Source organism: Neofelis nebulosa, chromosome 7, assembly GCF_028018385.1.
Source record: "Neofelis nebulosa isolate mNeoNeb1 chromosome 7, mNeoNeb1.pri, whole genome shotgun sequence".
NCBI lineage: Eukaryota > Metazoa > Chordata > Mammalia > Carnivora > Felidae > Neofelis > Neofelis nebulosa.
The window spans coordinates 133,144,408-133,163,471 of NC_080788.1; the positions used below are offsets into that span (position 1 = coordinate 133,144,408).

General features: G+C 38.4%; 1 protein-coding gene across 1 annotated transcript in view; it reads right to left on the reverse strand.

The window, feature by feature from the left end:
• Positions 1-19,064, reverse strand: part of PTPN21 (protein tyrosine phosphatase non-receptor type 21) — an 84,182-nt gene that overhangs the window by 44,799 nt on the left and 20,319 nt on the right. Inside the window, exon 3 of the mRNA XM_058739956.1 lies at positions 6,353-6,522. Coding sequence (XP_058595939.1) covers positions 6,353-6,522 — 170 coding nt within the window. The remainder of the gene's footprint in view (positions 1-6,352; positions 6,523-19,064) is intronic.

Consider the following 19,064-nt stretch of genomic DNA (forward strand, 5'->3'; position numbering starts at 1 on the left):
GAGCCCTGAGTCAGAACCTGATTGGGATTCTCTCTCTCCCTCTCTCTTTGCCCCTCCTCTGCCTCTCCCACTCTCTCTCCCTCAAAATAAGTAGACTTTAAATAAGTAAAATAAAATAAATTATCACCAGTAAAATAAGAGTACTATCGCCCATTCACAAGGTTGAGCATATGAAGCCAATTAACAGTTATTTCATCTATAACCACTACTCCATTTTGATAAAGCTCTACAGTGAAGATTTATGCTGCTTTCCTTTGATTTATTCATTTCACTGGTAATTACGAGGGCCTACTATGCGCCAAGCATTGTTCTAGATGCTGGGAATACAATGTTGAATGAAGATACACCAACTCCCTGCCAGTATAGTCTATAGAGCCATCTTGAATCCAGAATCTCTTCTGGGTTTGGCATCTGTGAATGCAACCTGGTCACGTTTGAATTCCCCTCAGAGCCCACCCCTTTAATCACTTCATATGTTTCCTAACATCATCCACTTTTATTTTAGCTAGCTGTGAGGTCTCCATTCTTTGTTACAAAAAACACCATCCATTCAGATAAGAATTTAGATCCACCTTATCCCGTCCACCTGCTAGTGGTAAGTAGCAGAACCCACAGATTTCCTTCAACGGACAAACAGAATGCTGGTAGTTCTGGGATCTTGTCAAAGAAGAAAACTTCAAACCTTCTACTAGGCAGCTCCATTCCAAAGCCTATTTAAAGAAGATCATATTTAGAGAAGTCTATCTATTGAACATGCCAGCCACATACCCCACTCTAAATACTCTAGGTGCTTTCCTTAAAACCAAATCGCTGGAAAGCAACACACCTGCACCAAATTAGCTTAGTCTTCCACAGAAAGGCACACATTTTTTTGCCTTGTGTCACACTTTTCTATTTTAAGAATCGATTCCTCCACAGTCGCTCTAAATTGTTCATTGCTGGTTCAATGTCTTCTACACAAAATCCCACCTGAAAATTTCCTTTTGAATGATATACCAAGAAAATCTGTCATGTTTGCAAACTGATATGTTTTGTTTTGTTCTGTTTTGTTTTATCAGATGATGGATGATGGAACTCAGATAATTCCTTCTTTTGCCTTGACTGCCATGGAGCTCAGAGCTAAACTCCAGGCACAGCCAGTCACTGCTTCCCCTCTCCTTCCCTTCCTAACCACTTGCTCCATCTGTTTAATAACAGCCACCTTGTACTCAGGCACAGCTGAAGCTCAGAGATTAAATAATATGCAGAGATTAAATAGTACCGCAAAGGTAGGCTGAGTCGGAGTTTGAATCTCGGTCAGAATGACCCCAAAGTGCATGTTTTTGACTGTCACAAATCTCCAGTGAAGAATTTTCCTAGTATTTTTATCCTATTTCTTTAGTTTTTTGTTTGTTTGTTTGTTTTTTTAATATTAGAGTCCATATGAATACAATGGTTGAGAGCAAGGACTGAGAAGTCAGCCTGCTTGAGTTTAAATCTCAGTTCCACCACATACTGGCAGCGTGACCTTGGGCAAGATATTTTATTTAGCTTTTCTGTGCCTTGGTTTCCTCATCTACAAAATGGATAATAATACCTACTCTGTAAGATTTGTTGTGCAGAGGAAGTGAATGATTAAGTATAAAGTACTTGGGACAGTGCCTGACGTATAGTAAGAAAGGTAAGTGGTTGCTTTTACTATTATGTTTCATCGTATCGTCCTTAAAATCCTTTAATGGAAGCAAGCAGTGTGTGCATATGTGTACATATGCATATATATGTATATACCCATATATATGTATGTATATGTATGCATGTATGTATATATTTAAGTATTTACTTAAAAGGAAAGGACCAAGAAATTTTACTTCAAAGGTTATTACCACTTCTGTTAACACTTTTTGTTAAAATTATAATATGCTGGTGAGGCTAAGGATGATTTACACATCTCTTCTTTCAGTATTTACTGCAAAAAGAATAATTAAAAAACAACACAGTAATAAAATGTAACATGCAAACTTTTATTCCTTACAAACAGTTCTGAATTAAAGAAACTGCACATCTTAATTCTAAACAAGTGTTCTATAAATTTGCCCAAAGCCAAAATACTAATTAAAACAGACGTTTCATCTCAATCTTATGCACTTATCAACTTTCTAATATAAAATACTTTTATACAAGAAATATTACATGAAACAATTATAATAAATTGGGTTGCCCCATTTTGCCCAACAGATATTTCAGTATATAAAGAGGCAGTCTTTTCCTTCACCTTTTTTTTAAAGTTTATTTTGAGAGTTTATCTTAAAGTTTATCTGAGAGAAAGAGCACATGCGCATGCACAAGCGGAGCAGGGGCAGAGAGAGGGAAAGAATTCCAGGCAGACTCCGCACCATCTGCCTTAAGCCCGATGCAGGGCTCAAACTCACGACCTGTGAGATCATGACCTGAGCCGAAATCAAGAGTGAGGTACTCAACCAACCGGGCCACCAGGTGCCCTCCCCACCCACATTTATTTTAGGTTTATTTATTTCCTTCACTTGTTTTTCTTAGGCTAGTATTAGAAGGCTAACGTGTAGGTAATGGCATTTTTAAGTTTTATTATGGAAATTCTGAAACACATATACAGAAAATAAGTCCCAGTAAACCCACACATCCTTATCATGCAGCCTCAATCATCACTTTATCCATACTGTTTCCTCTACATTCTCCCCTTCCCCACCCAAGTGCTTTAAATCAAATCCCAACTATATCATAGCACCTACAGGTACTTTAGTACATATTCCTAAAAGATAAGCTTTAAAAAAAAAAAAAGCTACATTTTTAACATAACCAACAAAATGAGCAATAGTGCCTTAAAGCTACCCAATATCCAGTCCACATACAATTTTTGTGATTGCTTCAAAAACATATTTTTTTTTTTTTGAAGATTTTACTTAAGTAATCTCTACATCCAACATGGGGCTTGAACTTACAACCCTGAGATCAAGAGTTGCATGCTCTACCAACTGAGCTAGCCAGGTGCCCCTCAAAAATGTATTTTTACAGTTTTTTTATTTTTATTTTTTTTTTTATTTTTAATTTTTTTGTTTATGTATTTTTGAGAGAGAGACAGGGCACGAGTTGGGGAGGGGCAGAGAGGAAAACACAGAATCTGAAGCAGACTCCAGGCTCTAAGCTGTCAGCACAGAGCCCAACACAGAGCTCAAACCCATGAATCACCAGACCATGATGTGAGCCTAAGTCAGACACTTAACCCAGTCAGCCACCCAGGTGCCCCTACAGATCTAAACAGGTTCACAGATTACACTGAATTGACATTTTTTTTTTTTAATTTTTATTTTAGAGATACAGAGAGAGCACAAGCAGGGAGATGGACAAAGAGAGAGAATCTCAAGCAGGCTCCACGCTCAGTGCAGAGCCTGATGCGAGGGCTCGATCCCAGGACCCTGGGATCATGACCTGAGCCGAAATCAGAGTCGGACGCTCAACCAACTGAGCCACCCAGGTGCCCTAATTGGATTGCATTTCTAAATCTCTCTTAATTTTAAAAAGAAAAACTCCTTCTCTTTATTTTCATGTTATTTGTATTCAAAATGGTATGATGTGTCAAGTAGAATTCCCTACATTCTGGGTTTATCTGATTGCACTCTTGTAGGGTCATTTAACATGTTCATCTATTCTCCAATTTCTCCTGTGAACTGTTAGATTTAGAGCAGTGTTGTCTAACAGAAATTTCTGCAGTGATAAAGATGATGTATATCTGTGCTGTCCAATATGGTAGCCTTTAGCCACGTGTGGCTACTGAGTACTTAAAATGTGGCTAGTGTAGTGTGACTGAGGAACTGAGAAAGGCCTCTTAAAGGCACATGAATCAGGGCACCTGGATGGCTCAGGTGGTTAAGCATCCATCCGACTCTTGATTTCTGCTAGGGTCATGATTGCATGGTTCAGGAGTTTGAGGCCCACATTGGGCTCTGCGCTGACAGCACGTGGCCTGCTTGGGACTCTCTCTCTCTCTCTCTCTCTCTCTCTCTCTCTCTCTCTCTCTTTCTCCACCTCTCTGCCCCTTCCCCACTCACATTCTCTCTCTCTCTCAAAATAAATAAATAAAATTTTTAAAAAACAATATGAATCAGCTAAGGGTAGAACCAGTTTTACCCTTTTGCTGCCAGAATACGAATGTGATAGCTAGAACTTCTCTAGAATTATTTGACAAGGATATCTCCCAGTGAATGGAAAGAACACACCAAGGATGGCAGTACAGAAAGAGAGAAAGAGCATGGGTCCCTGAAGACTTTGTGGAGCAGCAGAGGCTCTGCCATGGCTGACCTGTGGACTTATTTAACAAGTGAAAGATATTTAGGGTTTTTGGTCACATGCTGCCAAACTTAATCCTTACTGGTACAACTTCTCTACCAGGTTCTCCTATACGTAATCAATGTGCACTCCTACTGACTCAATCTACCAGGCCTTAGTCCTTCCTACAGCTAATGCCTTTGTTCAGGTCCACATTCTAGACTAATGTCTGGATTGTGGCGTATACATTCCTAACTGGTCTCCTAACTATATAGTCTTGCCACCTCTAAGCTACCTTCCGTGACAGGTGATGTTGGTAAAATACTAATGTCATCATTCCATTCTGTAAAAATTCGAAAATGTCTTTCCCCATTGTACCATGACCTTATGACTAGGACATTCCTATTTTTCAAATCTCCTCTCCCCTCTCTAGGTCATATCTGAAATTTCCTGAAAGCACCAGAGGCTTTCATTCTCTCCCCTACTCTGCACCAGCTATTCCCTCTAACTGGAAAATTCCTTCTAAAGTCAAGTGAAAAGTCAACTTCTTTACTTGCCTGCTCCAGTTCCTTGGTGCCCCACCCCTAGGAATCTTCTGTTTTAATGAAAGCATTTATCATCATAATATACTGTAATTGTTTATTTACACGGGCTGTTGCTTCCAGACTCCAGTCACTCCTCCAGGGCAGGATTAAAGCCTAGTCACTTGTATACCCGTCTCCCACAGAGCTCTGACATCACACCATATTACATCTTCACTAAATGTTTAAATAAGTGAGTCAATTCTCTGCCCCTCCCCCGTTCATGCTCTGTCTCTCTCTGTCCCAAAAATAAATAAAAAAAAAAAAAAAAAAAAATGTTAAATAAGTGAGTCATTGATCAGTTGCTGTTTTTCCTCCTGGCTTCTACTTCTCTCGTCAACATTCCTATCGCAGGTCACTTTTACAGTCAGTGCATGTTTATTATCCCTAGTACCTGATTCTTGCTTCTTAGGTTTCATATCTTCTTCCGATAATTAACTGGCAAACTCAGTACTCAGAGAGAACATTACACAAACACAGGGCAGTACCAGGTTCTTATGTACAGGGCACCGTGTTAGATACTGTGCGAAAGGTAAAGCTAAAGAAAACTTACAGGTTTAAAATCCAAGAAAAAGATAAGATATGTACACACAGAACTATAACGAAGGGCTGTAACAACTGCCATCTTAACACAAGTACGAGCAAATTGTAGGACAGTCTGGAAAAGCCAAAAGCTCATTCCAGGCCAAGGGTCGCAGAAACTTCATGGAGGAGGTGCCTTTTGAACTGAAATTCAGAAGACAAATAGGATTCCACTACATAAATAAGGAAGATCTAGGACCCAAAGATGAAAAGGCATGCGGCATGTTCCGGGCACTGGAAGTAGTCCAGCTCGGCTGAAAAGTAATGTAAAATGGGGTTCACAAGATGAGGTAGTAGCGGATTTTGGAGAACTCTGAAAGGCAGACTCATGAATCCAAATTTTATTCCTTGTTTTTTATTCAAGGAAAAAAAAATGCAGTTCCTCCATCCCACTCCTTAATATGACCTTCCGTCTCTGCCTCTGTCCCTTCTAAGTGAACTTACCAGCCTCTTCTACCCTGGACATGCTCCCCCTCCCAACTATCTACAGACTATAGCTACTGAAGTCAAAGAACTGTAAGAACCCCTCTGCACATCTGCACATTTCCCTGAGGGATGAAGACAGATTCTGCGACTTTTTAAAATTTCCTCTCTCATTTCAGTGTTAACAAAGATCAGAAACAAATCAACAAAAACTTTGAAGGAAACATCACAACAAGAAGAGTTCACAGCCAGGATAAAAACATCATCTTCCCCTTTAGTCACTCCTTTGTGCCTAGTGAAACCATAATTCATGCAACACACAATAAAATACTCTGACACACTGCATACCAGAACCTCCCTGCAATAATGTGGCTAAATATGTGGGCAGGAGGGCAATGTTTAGTCTTATCTCCTGACTTTAACCTTGGTGTCACTTTTTTAATCTCATTAGATTATTTCCTAAAAACAAAGAGCGTATTAGTGCTCACCTGGTAATCTCCTGCTGCAGCTGTGAAACTGAAGGCACGTAAAACACCACTCCAAAATAGACGGTAGGTTCCAATGCATATTTATCCAGCTGCTTCTTGAGAGGCTTTTCCAAATCTACCCAACGGCGCTGATTTTGCTTGTTGTGGTACCAGAGACTGAAGTAAGTGATCTGGAAAGAGGGAAAGTCATTGAAGGAGGCAGAAACGTACAAGAGAATTTCTATCTTTTTTTAAAATTATTTTTAATATTTTTTATTTATTTTTGAGAGAGAGAGACAGACAGAGCACAAGCCGGGGAGAGGCAGAGAGGGAGACACAGAATCCGAAGCAGCTCCAGGCTCTGAGCTGTCAGCACCACTAACATCGGGCTCGAACCCGTGAACCGCAAGATCATGATCTGAGCTAAAGTCAGACACTGAACTGAGCCACCCAGGCTCCCTCTATTCTCCTAATTGCTCTCATCCATGACCTGGGACCAAGTGAGAACAGACTCCTATGGCTTCCCTTCTCAAAAAGGGACACCATAGCAAAACCTGAAGAAAAGAACACCTCTTATAGGTGTATATATATAGACACATGCAGGAAATAAAGGTGAAAAGTCAACTACCCTCGCAGACTATTTCTTGAACTATGCACAGAAAAATGCATTCATGGCCTAGACATCAGAATGTAGCAGGTGCTACACAATTTTACAGAGTTTTTAACAAAAAAACCTCATGCGCTGAAAAAAATGTTTAGGTTTAAAATTATCAAAATACTAAATTTGTCATAATATTTTACAAGTATAATGGGTTATATCTAGAAGAATTCTGACTACATAGTGTTAGTCCAACTTTTCACCACTCTGGAATTTGGCTTCTATAAATAAATTATTTATATAAATATTGTAAATTCTAGAAATATAGATGCAATTGCAACTTTTATTTGCCCCCTAAAGTTTATTAGATACAAATTTAAAGCAATTGTAATGCTCTGGAGGTAAATTGTCTCTCTCTCTCTCTCTTTCACTCACTCACACACACGCACACACACACGTGCGCGTGCACATAAAGCTATACCTAAACCAGTAAGACAACTTAAGTATATTGCTTGAAGGTTTAAAAAAATGCCCAGATATTAGCATTTAAATCTCACTTGCTTGTGCAATGAAACTGTTCAGGGAAATCAATACCAGCTATGGGCTTGGCCAACCTGAGAGGTTATTAATCCATGTAGGCGTTGAAATGACAGCCTTGGGCCACTACTAACGTTTACCTTAAAATCAGTTTACAGATCAAGGCAACTGGAAAAATTCCCTGCTTTGTTCTAGGCTCTAGAGCAACATGTAGAACAGAACTTTCTATGATGATGTAAATGTTCTATCTCCAATATAGCAGCCACTAGCTGCATGTGAGCTGTGGGGCACCTGGAATGTGGTTAGTGCACCAAGAAACTAAATTTTTAATGTTATTTAATTTTAACTGACTTAAACAACTGCCAGCATCCAGTGGCACTGTATTGGCAAATACAGCTTTAAAGCAACAATAAAACGAGAAATAATACCACCAGCCTATTTCTTTAACTTGCAATAATCAGTTCAAATTAAAAAAAATGAATTTTTAATTTACAGGGAAAAAGAAGAACTATACAAACATGCCCTTGATATTCATTTTATCTTACAATTTGTTACAAGGGAAGGATGTATACCTTTAAAATGAATCTATTAATCAAGTAAACTCCACAAAAGTGAGGAATGTGTCCATTTCCCCTTTATAACAATACAGCTAGAATAGTGCAGGAATTCAATACATTTTGTTGAAAAGAAGGCTCTCTTGCTTCTTTGTTGCCACCCAAGCCATCATATATGAATGAAATATCTTGAACATTTACTATGTGCCAGGTTCTGTCCCAAGAACTATAATAATATCATATATTGAATCACCACCATTATCTTATGAAGTAGATAATTGTGTGTGTGTGTGTGTGTGTGTGTGTGAGAGAGAAACTGTAAAGCCAGTGTTCGTCCAGGTATCTGTGGATCACTTCTACCAGAATTACCTGGAGAGCTTCTTGAGCTATTAAACTCCCAGTAATTCCTGTGCCTTGATCAAGTGTGAAAACCACTGTATGAGACCACACTGCCCCTCCAGCATTATGCAGGAGATAATGTATGAACAACCTATCCTTGAAAAGCTGCATAGAAATCACAGTTTGAAAATCCAAACACACTTTAATATAGAAGCAAGTCTGAGTCTTATTGTGAATTATTTTCTGAAGTTATAATTATGTTTATATGAATTACATGTTGTCTTTAAGGACAGAATATCACATTTATATATATATATTTTTTCAACGTTTTTATTTATTTTTGGGACAGAGAGAGACAGAGCATGAACGGGGGAGGGGCAGAGAGAGAGGGAGACACAGAATCGGAAACAGGCTCCAGGCTCCGAGCCATCAGCCCAGAGCCCGACGCGGGGCTCGAACTCACGGACCGCGAGATCGTGACCTGGCTGAAGTCGGACGCTTAACCGACTGTGCCACCCAGGCGCCCCAGAATATCACATTTATAGAAAACAGTATTATTCCTTATTTCTTTTGAACTGCAACAAACAGAAAAGAAAAATCTCATTTAACAGAAAGAAATTGATGCTTAAAATCTGAAGTCCCGGGTCTAATTTCTAACACTCACTTGCTAACTGGGAAGTGGAAAAGTCAATCAGACCAATTCCGTTTTCTCAAATGTAAAAGAAGGTAATAATAAGTGTAATACCTCCTTCACACCTCCATCATGGGGACTGAGTGCAAAACTTAAATCAGTGCATTTTGCCACTAGAAAACTACTATATTTTTAAAAGATTATTTAATAAGGGCGCCTGGGTGGCTCAGCAGGTTAAGCGTCCAACTCTTGATTTAGGCTCAGGTCAAGATCTCAGGGTTCCTGAGTTCAAGCCCCACATCAGACTCTGCTGACAGTGGGGAGCCTGCTTGGGATTCTTTGTCCCTCCCTCTCTGCCCCTCCCCCGCTCATGTGCTAGTGTCCCTTCTCTCCCTCAAAACAAATAAACTTTAAAAAAAAAAAGATTATTTTGTTTCACCCACTTTGCTAAACACCAGTAAAATCAATTATATACCCCCTCCCAAAATAATTTTCTAATTTTTTACACTTACATGGACCGATTACAACACATTTTGTTAAATGTATTTACGTTTTATGTTTTATCCTTTTTTTTTTTAATGTTTATTTATTTTTGAGAGAGACAGAGAGACAGAGCATGACCAGGAGAGGGGCAGAGAGAGAGGGAGACACAGAATCCGAAGCAGGCTCCAGGCTCTGAGCTGTTAGCACAGAGCCCCATGCGAGGCTCAAACCCAGGAACCGTGAGATCATGACCTGAGCCAAAGTTGGACACCTAACTGAGTCACCCAGGCACCCCCGTTTTATGTTTTTATCTTAGAACTGGACTGAATGTACCATGTTTGGTCTGTAAAACATACAGCTGCTATGCACTTAATTCCACAAATACTTATTTTTTGCCATAAACCAGAAAGCTGGGCACCCTTTAGGATCTAAAACTATTTGGGTCATAACAGTATATCACTTTTAACCCAAATTAAAAGGACTTAAAAATACTTGTTGTATATATTACTTTTCCCTTTAAATATAGTTGGACTTGAATGCTCCAAACACAAATATTTAAATAGTTATAAAACTATAGGCTTACTATTAGGGGCACCTAGCTGGCTCAGTTGGTAGAGCATGCAACTCTTGATCTAGGAATCATAAATTCAAGCCCCACGTTCGGCATAGAGCCTACTTAAAAAAAAAAAAAAAAAAAAAAAACAAAAAAAACACACAATAGGTTTATATAATTTGTGGTTGTACCTTCTGTGAACTTATGATATAATTAAAAGAAAAAACACGAATAATCTGCTAGCATTCTAAAAAAGGTACATTCTAAAAGAAATAAACTAATTCTTAAAATGTGCTGTTTATTTTAGCAATGCATTTATTACTCATGCCATATAGATAGAAAATCAAATAAGAAGAGAAATACACTTATAAAATTGCACTATTATTAGTTTTTTATATATCTTATAAAGGAGAAGCAAGGAGTTTAATTGTGCAAACAGCTGAAAATAATAGATATAGCAAATTACTTGCTGATTAGCTATTATATTTGTAGGAGAGTCTAAGATTTTGGACATTTGAACATTAACTGATTATATGCTTTCATACTTGCCCCTGTGTTCAAGTTCTACCTTATGAAGTAGTTAAGCCTAGCCAAATTCAAATTTATATCTTGTTAAATACTTCCAAGGAGGCATTGTATTTCTAAAATTGAAGCTAGAAGTGTTTACATACATGTGGGTAACTAAAATCTCCTAACACCATAATCTTTAGATTCAATGCTTCCTTAGAATTTATACACATACATAATGAAATAACAACATCTGACCGCATAGGATTTTGTAAATATAAATAGGTTTTTTCTCTAAGATGGATAGGTAGAGTTTGAACAACAAAATGTTGTAGTTCAATTCTTATCAGGTAGAGAATTTTCCGTGTAAGTCCATTTTGGAGGCTTTGTCTTAGATAATAATCTCGAGCATTTGGATAATTAGCTTTCCAAAATAATTCAAAATCCATCCAAAACACAAAGTGTGGTGGAGGGGAAGGATCAAAGAAGAGAAGAGAACACTCCTTACCTCATCTATAGGCCAGCATTATCCTGATACCCAAAGCCAAAGACAGCATCAGAAAACTACAGACCAATAGCTTTTATAAATACAGATGCAAAAATCTTCAACAAAATACTAGTGAACTGAATCCAACAGCATATTAAAGCAATCATACCCCATGACCAACTAAGTGGGATTTATCCCAGAAATGCAAGAGTAGTTCAACATACAAAAAAATAAATGTAACATATTATTAACATGAAAGGAAAATACATAATCATCTAAAGTGACACAGAAAAAGTATTGGACAAAATTCAACACCCTCTCCCAGTAAAAATACTAAGAAAACTAAGAATACAAAAGAACTTCTCAACATCAAAAGCTTTTATGAAGAACCCACAGCTAACATATTCAACAGTGAAAGACTGAAAGCTTGCCCCCTAAGATCAGGCAGGAACAAAATACATACACCCATGTTCACCACTGCTATCCAACACTGCACTGGAAATTCTAGCCAGAGCTATTAGGTAAGAAAATGAAATAAAGGCATCCAAAACAGGTAGAAGGAAAAATATCTCTGTGTAAACAAGACATGATCCTATACATTTTTTAAAAATCCCCAAAGTGCCCCTACAAAAAAGAAAAAATTCACCAGAGCTAATAAACTCAGCAAAGTTCTAAGTATAAGATCAATATGCACAGATCAGTATGGATTCTAACACATCAGGAATGGAAACTTCAAAAGGGAATTAAAATACAATTTCATTTATAATAGCATCCAAAAGAATAAAAAATTCAGAAATAAACTTAACCAAGGAGGTGGAAAAACTTGTATTCTGAACAAAGAAAACACTGCTGAAATAAATCATTACTATTTTTCTTTTTTTAAATAGGCTCTGTGCCTAACGTGGGGCCTGAACTCACGACCCTGAGGCCAAGAGTTGCATGCTCTACGGACTGAGCCACCCAGGCACCCCTTTTAAAGATTTTATTTTATTTTTTATTTATTTTTGAAAGACAGAGACAGAGACAGAGAGACAGAGCATGAGTGGGGGAGGGGCAGAGAGCGAGGGAGACACAGAATCTGCAGCAGGTTCCACATCTGAGTTGTGAGCACAGAGCCTGAGGCAGGACTTGAACTCACGAACCATGAGATCATGACCTGAGCTGAAGTCAAACGCTTAACCGACAAAGCCACTCAGGTGCCCTAAAGATCTTATTTTTAAGTAATCTCTACTCCCAATGTGGGGCTCAAATTCATAACCGTGAGATCAAGAGTTGCATGCTCGGGGCGCCTGGGTGGCTCAGTCGGTTAAGCGGCCGACTTCGGCTCAGGTCATGATCTCGCGGTCCGTGAGTTCAAGCCCCGCGTCGGGCTCTGTGCTGACAGCTCAGAGCCTGGAACCTGTTTCAGATTCTGTGTCTCCCTCTCTCTGACCCTCCCCTGTTCATTCTCTGTCTCTCTCTGTCTCAAAAATAAATAAATGTTAAAAAAAATTTAAAAAAAAAAAAAAAAAAAGAGTTGCATGCTCTACTGACTGAGCCAGCCAGGCACCCCTTCACTGCTGAAAGAAATTAAATGAAAAGACATCCTGTGTTCATAGATTGGAACACTAAATATTGTAAGATGGCAAGATTACCAAAAGTGATCTACAGATTCAAATGTAATCCCTATCAAAATTTCAATAGCCTTTTTTCACAGAGAAAGCCAATTCTCGAGTTCATATGGAATTACAAAGGGACTCAAAGAGCCAAAACAATCATGAAAAAGAACAAAGGAGGACTTTCACTTTCTGATTTTAAAACTTACTACAAAAGCTACCTTAATCAAAATAGTGAGGTACTAGTATAAGAGAGAGATATAGATAAATGTTATAAAACTGAGTCCAGAAATAAACCCATGCATCCATGGTCAACTGGTTTTCAACAAGTAACAAGACCATTCAGTGGAGAAAGAACAGTCTCTTCAACAAATGGTTCTAAGACAACTGAAGATCAACAGGCAAAAGAATGAAATTAGACCCCTCCTACTTCACACAATATATAAAAATTTCTCAAACTGAATCAACAAACTAAATATAAGAAATTCTTTAGAATTTCTTTAGAAGAAAACAGAGGTAAATCTTCATGACTTTGAATTTGGAAATGGATTCTTAGGTATGACACAAAAAGCATGAACGACAAAGGAAAAAAAGATAAATTTGACTTTATCAAAATTTAAAACTGTGTACATCAAAGGACCAAACCAATAAACGAAAAAGACAACTACAGAATAGAAGAAAACAGGGGCGCCTGGGTGGCTCAGTTGGCTAAGCGTCCGGCTTCGGCTCAGGTCATGATCTCACGGTTCATGGGTTTGGAGTCCCCCATCAGGGTCTGTGCTGACAGCTGGGAGCCTAGAGCCTGCTTCAGACTCTGTGTCTCCCTCTCTCTCTGCCCCTCACCCACTCATGCTCTGTCTCTCTCTCTCTCCTAAAAATAAATAAACATTAAAAATAAAAAGAATAGAAGAAAATATTTGCAAATCATGTATCTGATAAGGGTCTAGTATCTGAATATATGAACAACTGTTACACAACATTAAAAAGACAGACAACTCAATTAAAAAATAGGCAAAGGACTTGAAGACACTTCTCTAAGGAACATATACAAATGGCCAATAAGCACATGCAAAGATGCTCAACATTATTAGTTATTGGAGAAACGCAAGTCATAACTGCAATAAGATACTACTTCACACCCATTAGGCTGGCTATAATTTTAAAAATAAAAAAAAAGCACTGGTGAGAATGTGGAGAAATTGGAACCCTCAGACATTGCGAGTGGGAATGTAAGATGGCTCAGTCACTATGGAAAAGTTTGGCAATTCTTCAAAAGTTAAACATACAATCATCATATGACCCAGCAATCCCACTCCTAGATATATACCCAAATGAAAACAGGTACATGTATATTCATACCAGCAATATTTGCAATAGCCAAAAGGTAGAAACAATCCAACCATCCATCAGTAGATGAAAGCACAGACAAACTGTGGAACAGACACACAATGGAATATTACTCAGCCATAAAAAATGAAGTAGATGCATACTACAATATGAATGAACCTCAAAAACAGGTTAAGTGAATGAAGTCAGGCATAAAAGGTCCCATATTGTATGATTCCATTTATTTATTTATTTTTAAATTTTTTTTTTTTTCAACGTTTTTTATTTATTTTTGGGACAGAGAGAGACAGAGCATGAACGGGGGAGGGGCAGAGAGAGGGAGACACAGAATCAGAAACAGGCTCCAGGCTCCGAGCCACCAGCCCAGAGCCTGACGCGGGGCTCGAACTCACGGACCGCGAGATCGTGACCTGGCTGAAGTCGGACGCTTAACCGACTGCGCCACCCAGGCGCCCCAATTTATTTATTTTTAAAGATGTAGCCTTGTTTTCTGTTTTTTAAAGTAAACTCTACTCCCAACATGGGGCTTGAACTCACAACCTCAAGAATCACATGCTCTACCAACTGAGCCAGCCAGGCACCCCATTGTAGGATTCCACTTAAATGAAATATCCAGAATAGATCCACGGTGACAGAAAATAAACTGGTGGTTGGTGGAGAGGGAGGGAATTAACTGCTTAGTAAGTACAGCATTTCCTTCTAGGGTAATGAAAATGTTTTGGAACTAGATACAGGTACTGTTGTGAATATACTAAATGTCACCAAATTGCTTACTTTAAGGCGGTTAATTTTTTATTAGGTGAATTTCATTTCAAAAAGTTTTTTTTTTAAATTAGAAATACTCATAATTAAAATCAAGTACAGAATTTTTTTTTAATGTTTTACTTATTTTTGAGAGAGAGACGGGGAGGGAGGAAAGCGGGCAGAGAGAGAGGAGGATAGAGGATCCAAAGCAGGCTCTGCACTGAGAGCAGCAAGTCCAATGCAGGGCTTGAACTCACGAACTGTGAGATCATGACCTGAGCCAAAGTTGGACACTCAACTAACTGAGCCACCCAGGCACCCCTTAAGTACAGAATTAAAAAATTCTACTTTTCAAATGTTTATCAAGTTCATTTCATTTGAAAAAGTCTAAGGAAAAAAAGAGCCAGAAATAGATGAATCTAGCCATGAGTTGAAATATTTTCTATTTCCCAATACATATACTTAGATCAAGATTTTGTACAGTTGGACAATACTCAGAAATCTCAACTACTAGAACATCAGTGAATAACATAGAATAGGCAAAAATGTGTTTGTGTAATGAAAAATATATGTCGAAGTCACAATTTTAAAGTCTATGTCCCAACAAAAAAGAAATTTCTTCTGTCTCTTTTATGGACTTTTTTTTCACTTTTTTAAAAGTTTATTTAAGTAATCTCTACACCCAATGTGGGTGCTTAAACTCACAACCCTGAGATTAAGAGTAGCACACTCCTCGTCTGAGCTAGTCAGGCACCCCTGAACTTTTTCTCCTTATTTCATGAATATTTTTAATGAGTTAAGTGAATTGGTTATCCAATTCGAATATTTTTAATGAGTTAAGTGAATTGGTTATCCAATTCAAACTAGGTTAAAAGATGACAAATTAAAGGGAAAACAGCTTGGGGTGCCTGGGTGGCTCAGTCAGTTAAATGTCAGACCACGGATTTCAGCTCAGGTCATGATCTCACGGTTTGTGAGCCCTGTGTCGGGCTTCTGCCAACAGTGCAGAGCCTGCTTGGGATTCTCTCTCCCTCCCTCCCTCTCTGTCCCTTTCCCACTCACATTCTTTCGCTCAAAACAAACAAACAAACAAACAAACAAACAAACAAACAAAAACAAAGGAAAAAGGAAAGGCTTATTAAATAGCACGTTAGAAGCAGCAGGAAATGATGGGTAATACTTTTTCCAGCAAGAGAGAACACATATATACCAAGAAAAAACCCTTTAAAAAGAAGCTATAAAGAATTACAAAAACACTGTAGTCTAGAGTTATTTATCAAAGGAACAAATAACTCTTAAACATTAGTCATATATTTAACCACAACGACTGGTGTTCGTTTGTTTAAGACGAATAGAGAAGTTTATAAATCCTTCCAGACACTGGCATTAAAAATAGTTGTTTGGACAAAAGAATAAATTTTGGTTATTAGACAAAGTTATGAAGACTACTTCATTTCCCAAAGTGATTAGAAACATAACTTATTGTATATACAACTTCACATTACTTTAGCCAATTTAATTGCTGTTTCATTACTTCACTTGTAGGTTCAATCACATTTCTCAAAGCCATGAAAGAGATTTCAACTTTTGCCATTTTGGTACCTGCTGTAATTTTGAGGTTTTCTCTAGGGGGCCATGCGTGAAATTCTGATAGTGATCACTAGCTCGGGGTAGTCTAAAGAGGACTAGACTGAAGTCACAAGGCTCCACCTCTGAGTCCTGACTCCGCCACTCATCAGCTCCGGACTAAGTCACTTCCTCACAGAGTCTGTTTCTTCATAGGGAAAATAACATGTACCCTGCCTTCTTCACAGAGTTGTGGTGAACTTTGTTATCACTGTGCTGATAAAACTTAAAAGCACTCTTGTTATATTCGCTCTGAGTATGTAAACTTGGCAGATAGGATCTCTTCAGGTGTGCCTGAGAAAATAGAATGAAACTTACTTGAATCAAGCATCCTTCTTCCTTGAAAATATGACTGGCCAAATTTCTTCCTTTATTTAAAGTTAGGATACACTAGAACCTTATTTAGAAAGAAAGAAATATAAAAACCTTGGTACAGACAGGCCCCATGTGCCCTAAATTTAAACTGTTACTACCAGTCATTTCTTGGTCTAGATTTTCCCAGAATCATGTGTCTTTTCTTTTTTTCTCCCCCATGTGTCTTCTTTTGAGTCCAAATCTTCTGGGTTATGCATGTCCTATCTTATTTATAGGCTTGGCTAATTGTAATAAAAATTTCCTTACAACCTGGCCTTTAATTATTGGCTTTTGATTCCTGCCTCCCACTGCTCCTTATCTAACTTCCCAGTACCTTTCCCGATAAGAAACTACCTCCATGTGGATTCTCTTTCTCCGAGGCTCTGTCTACTCTCACTGGTGACGCAGCAAGCTGACCTGACCTGTGGGAAACTCATTCCAGTAAATAAGCCTCTAAACCACCGAATCTTCTGGCATCCTCTAGATCAATGCTCGATTAGCACCAAATACATTTTTGTGACACTTCTCCCACTGTCAGACATTTTTACACTTTCTTTCCTATTTTGTTCTGAACACGTCAGTAGTTTTCATAAAGTTATTTGATAATTTCTCCATAGCTGTTTAGAATTTCTCACAGCTCCTCCACTAAAATGGTACAGATAACTGTGCCTGCTATGTAAACTACATTAAAAACAAAAGTTACACTTACAAAACTTTGCCTTTTCAGACACAATATGGCTGACTTCCTTTAAATGAACTAAGGTGATTTGCTAATTAAGCTTTTTGTTCAGAGGAAAAGATAGTTTACGAATTTTTGAGCTAGGGGAGCACCCGGGTGGCTCAGTTGGTTAGGCATCCAGTTCCTGATTTCAGCTCAGGTCATGATCTCATGGTTCAGGGATTCTCTCTCTCCCTCTCTGCCCGTTCTCTTCGGTCTCTCTTTCTCAAAATAAAGAAATAAAACTCAAAAAAAAAAAAAAATCAACTTTTTTTGAGCTTGGGTGAAAAGTGTCCCCCAAATCACAGTCATCTAAAGAGACACAGAGCTATTATAAGCAGGTCCACATCTTGTCAGAATGTAAACCCTTTCCTAATCCCCAAGTCATTTCTTGTCTAATTATTTCAAGAGTCTTTTAGTTGTACTATTTTTAAAACAGAGCAAAGGGACACACGATTTAGCTGGAGGGTTTTTTAAGCCACTGATGCACTGAGTTTGATAAAAGTTAATCCCATATAAAATTGCAACTATAATTTTATCCTGATGCTTTTCTTAGACGAGGCAGAAGTCAGAAGACTTTTCATCAGGAAAGTGATGAGAGGAGATCGCTCTCTAGATAAAGCCTATCCGAGGCAGAGATCATCTAACAAGGGTAGTTAACAGGTATTAACCTAATTCAAGAGTGGAGCTTACCTCTCCACTGAGTGTGCCATAAATAATGAAGCATTGTATCTCTTCCTTTTGACAGATAGTATGGTAGTCACAGTACCTCAAGCACACAGTGTTTTTTCCCTTGTCGATTTAATTTTGATCCATTTTCTTCTGTCCTTGGTCAAATAATATATTATCTATTTTATAATCAAGGTGATAACACACAGTATCACTATACTCTATCTAGCACACATGAGGACTAAGAAAACAGCATTCAAAAGTACACTTTGATCTCCTAATTACACTCACATTTCTATTAAACTGAAGTCCAAGTAACTGAACTCCTCAAATGGCCAGATTTTTGTTGCTGTTGTTGTAGCATTTAACTTTTAGGAAAAGAGTCAAATGATCAGTCAATTTAAGGGATATATTGAAAGAAAGTCCAAGGCATGAATTGGGATCACTATTTATACAGATGACTGCTGATAACTTTTCTTTTAAAGAAAAAAAATTTTTTTAATGTTTATTTTTGAGAAAGAGTGTGAGCGGGGGAGGTGCAGAAAGAGAGAGAGAGAGAGAGAGAGAGACAGATAGACAGATAGACAGACAAACAGACACAGAATCCGAAGCAGGGTCCAGGCTCTGAGCTGTCAGCACAAAGCCTGACACAGGGCTCAAACCCAGGAACTGTGAAATCATGACCTGAGTCAAAGTTGGACGCTTTCCCGACTGAGCCCCCCAGGAGACCCTGATAAGTTTTCTGTTTACTATCCTGGACAATAATAAGATGCTATGAAGAATACAATGATCCCCAAACACAGTAAGATCATTCTTCAAAAAATACTGTCCGACTTCGGCTCAGGTCATGATCTCCTGGTTTGTGAGTTCGAGCCCCACGTGGGGCTCTCTGCTGACAGCTCAGAGCCTGGAGCCTGCTTCTGATTCTGTGTCCCCCTCTCCCTCTGCCCTTCCCCCACTCGCACTCTGTCTCTCTCTGCCTTTCAAAAAT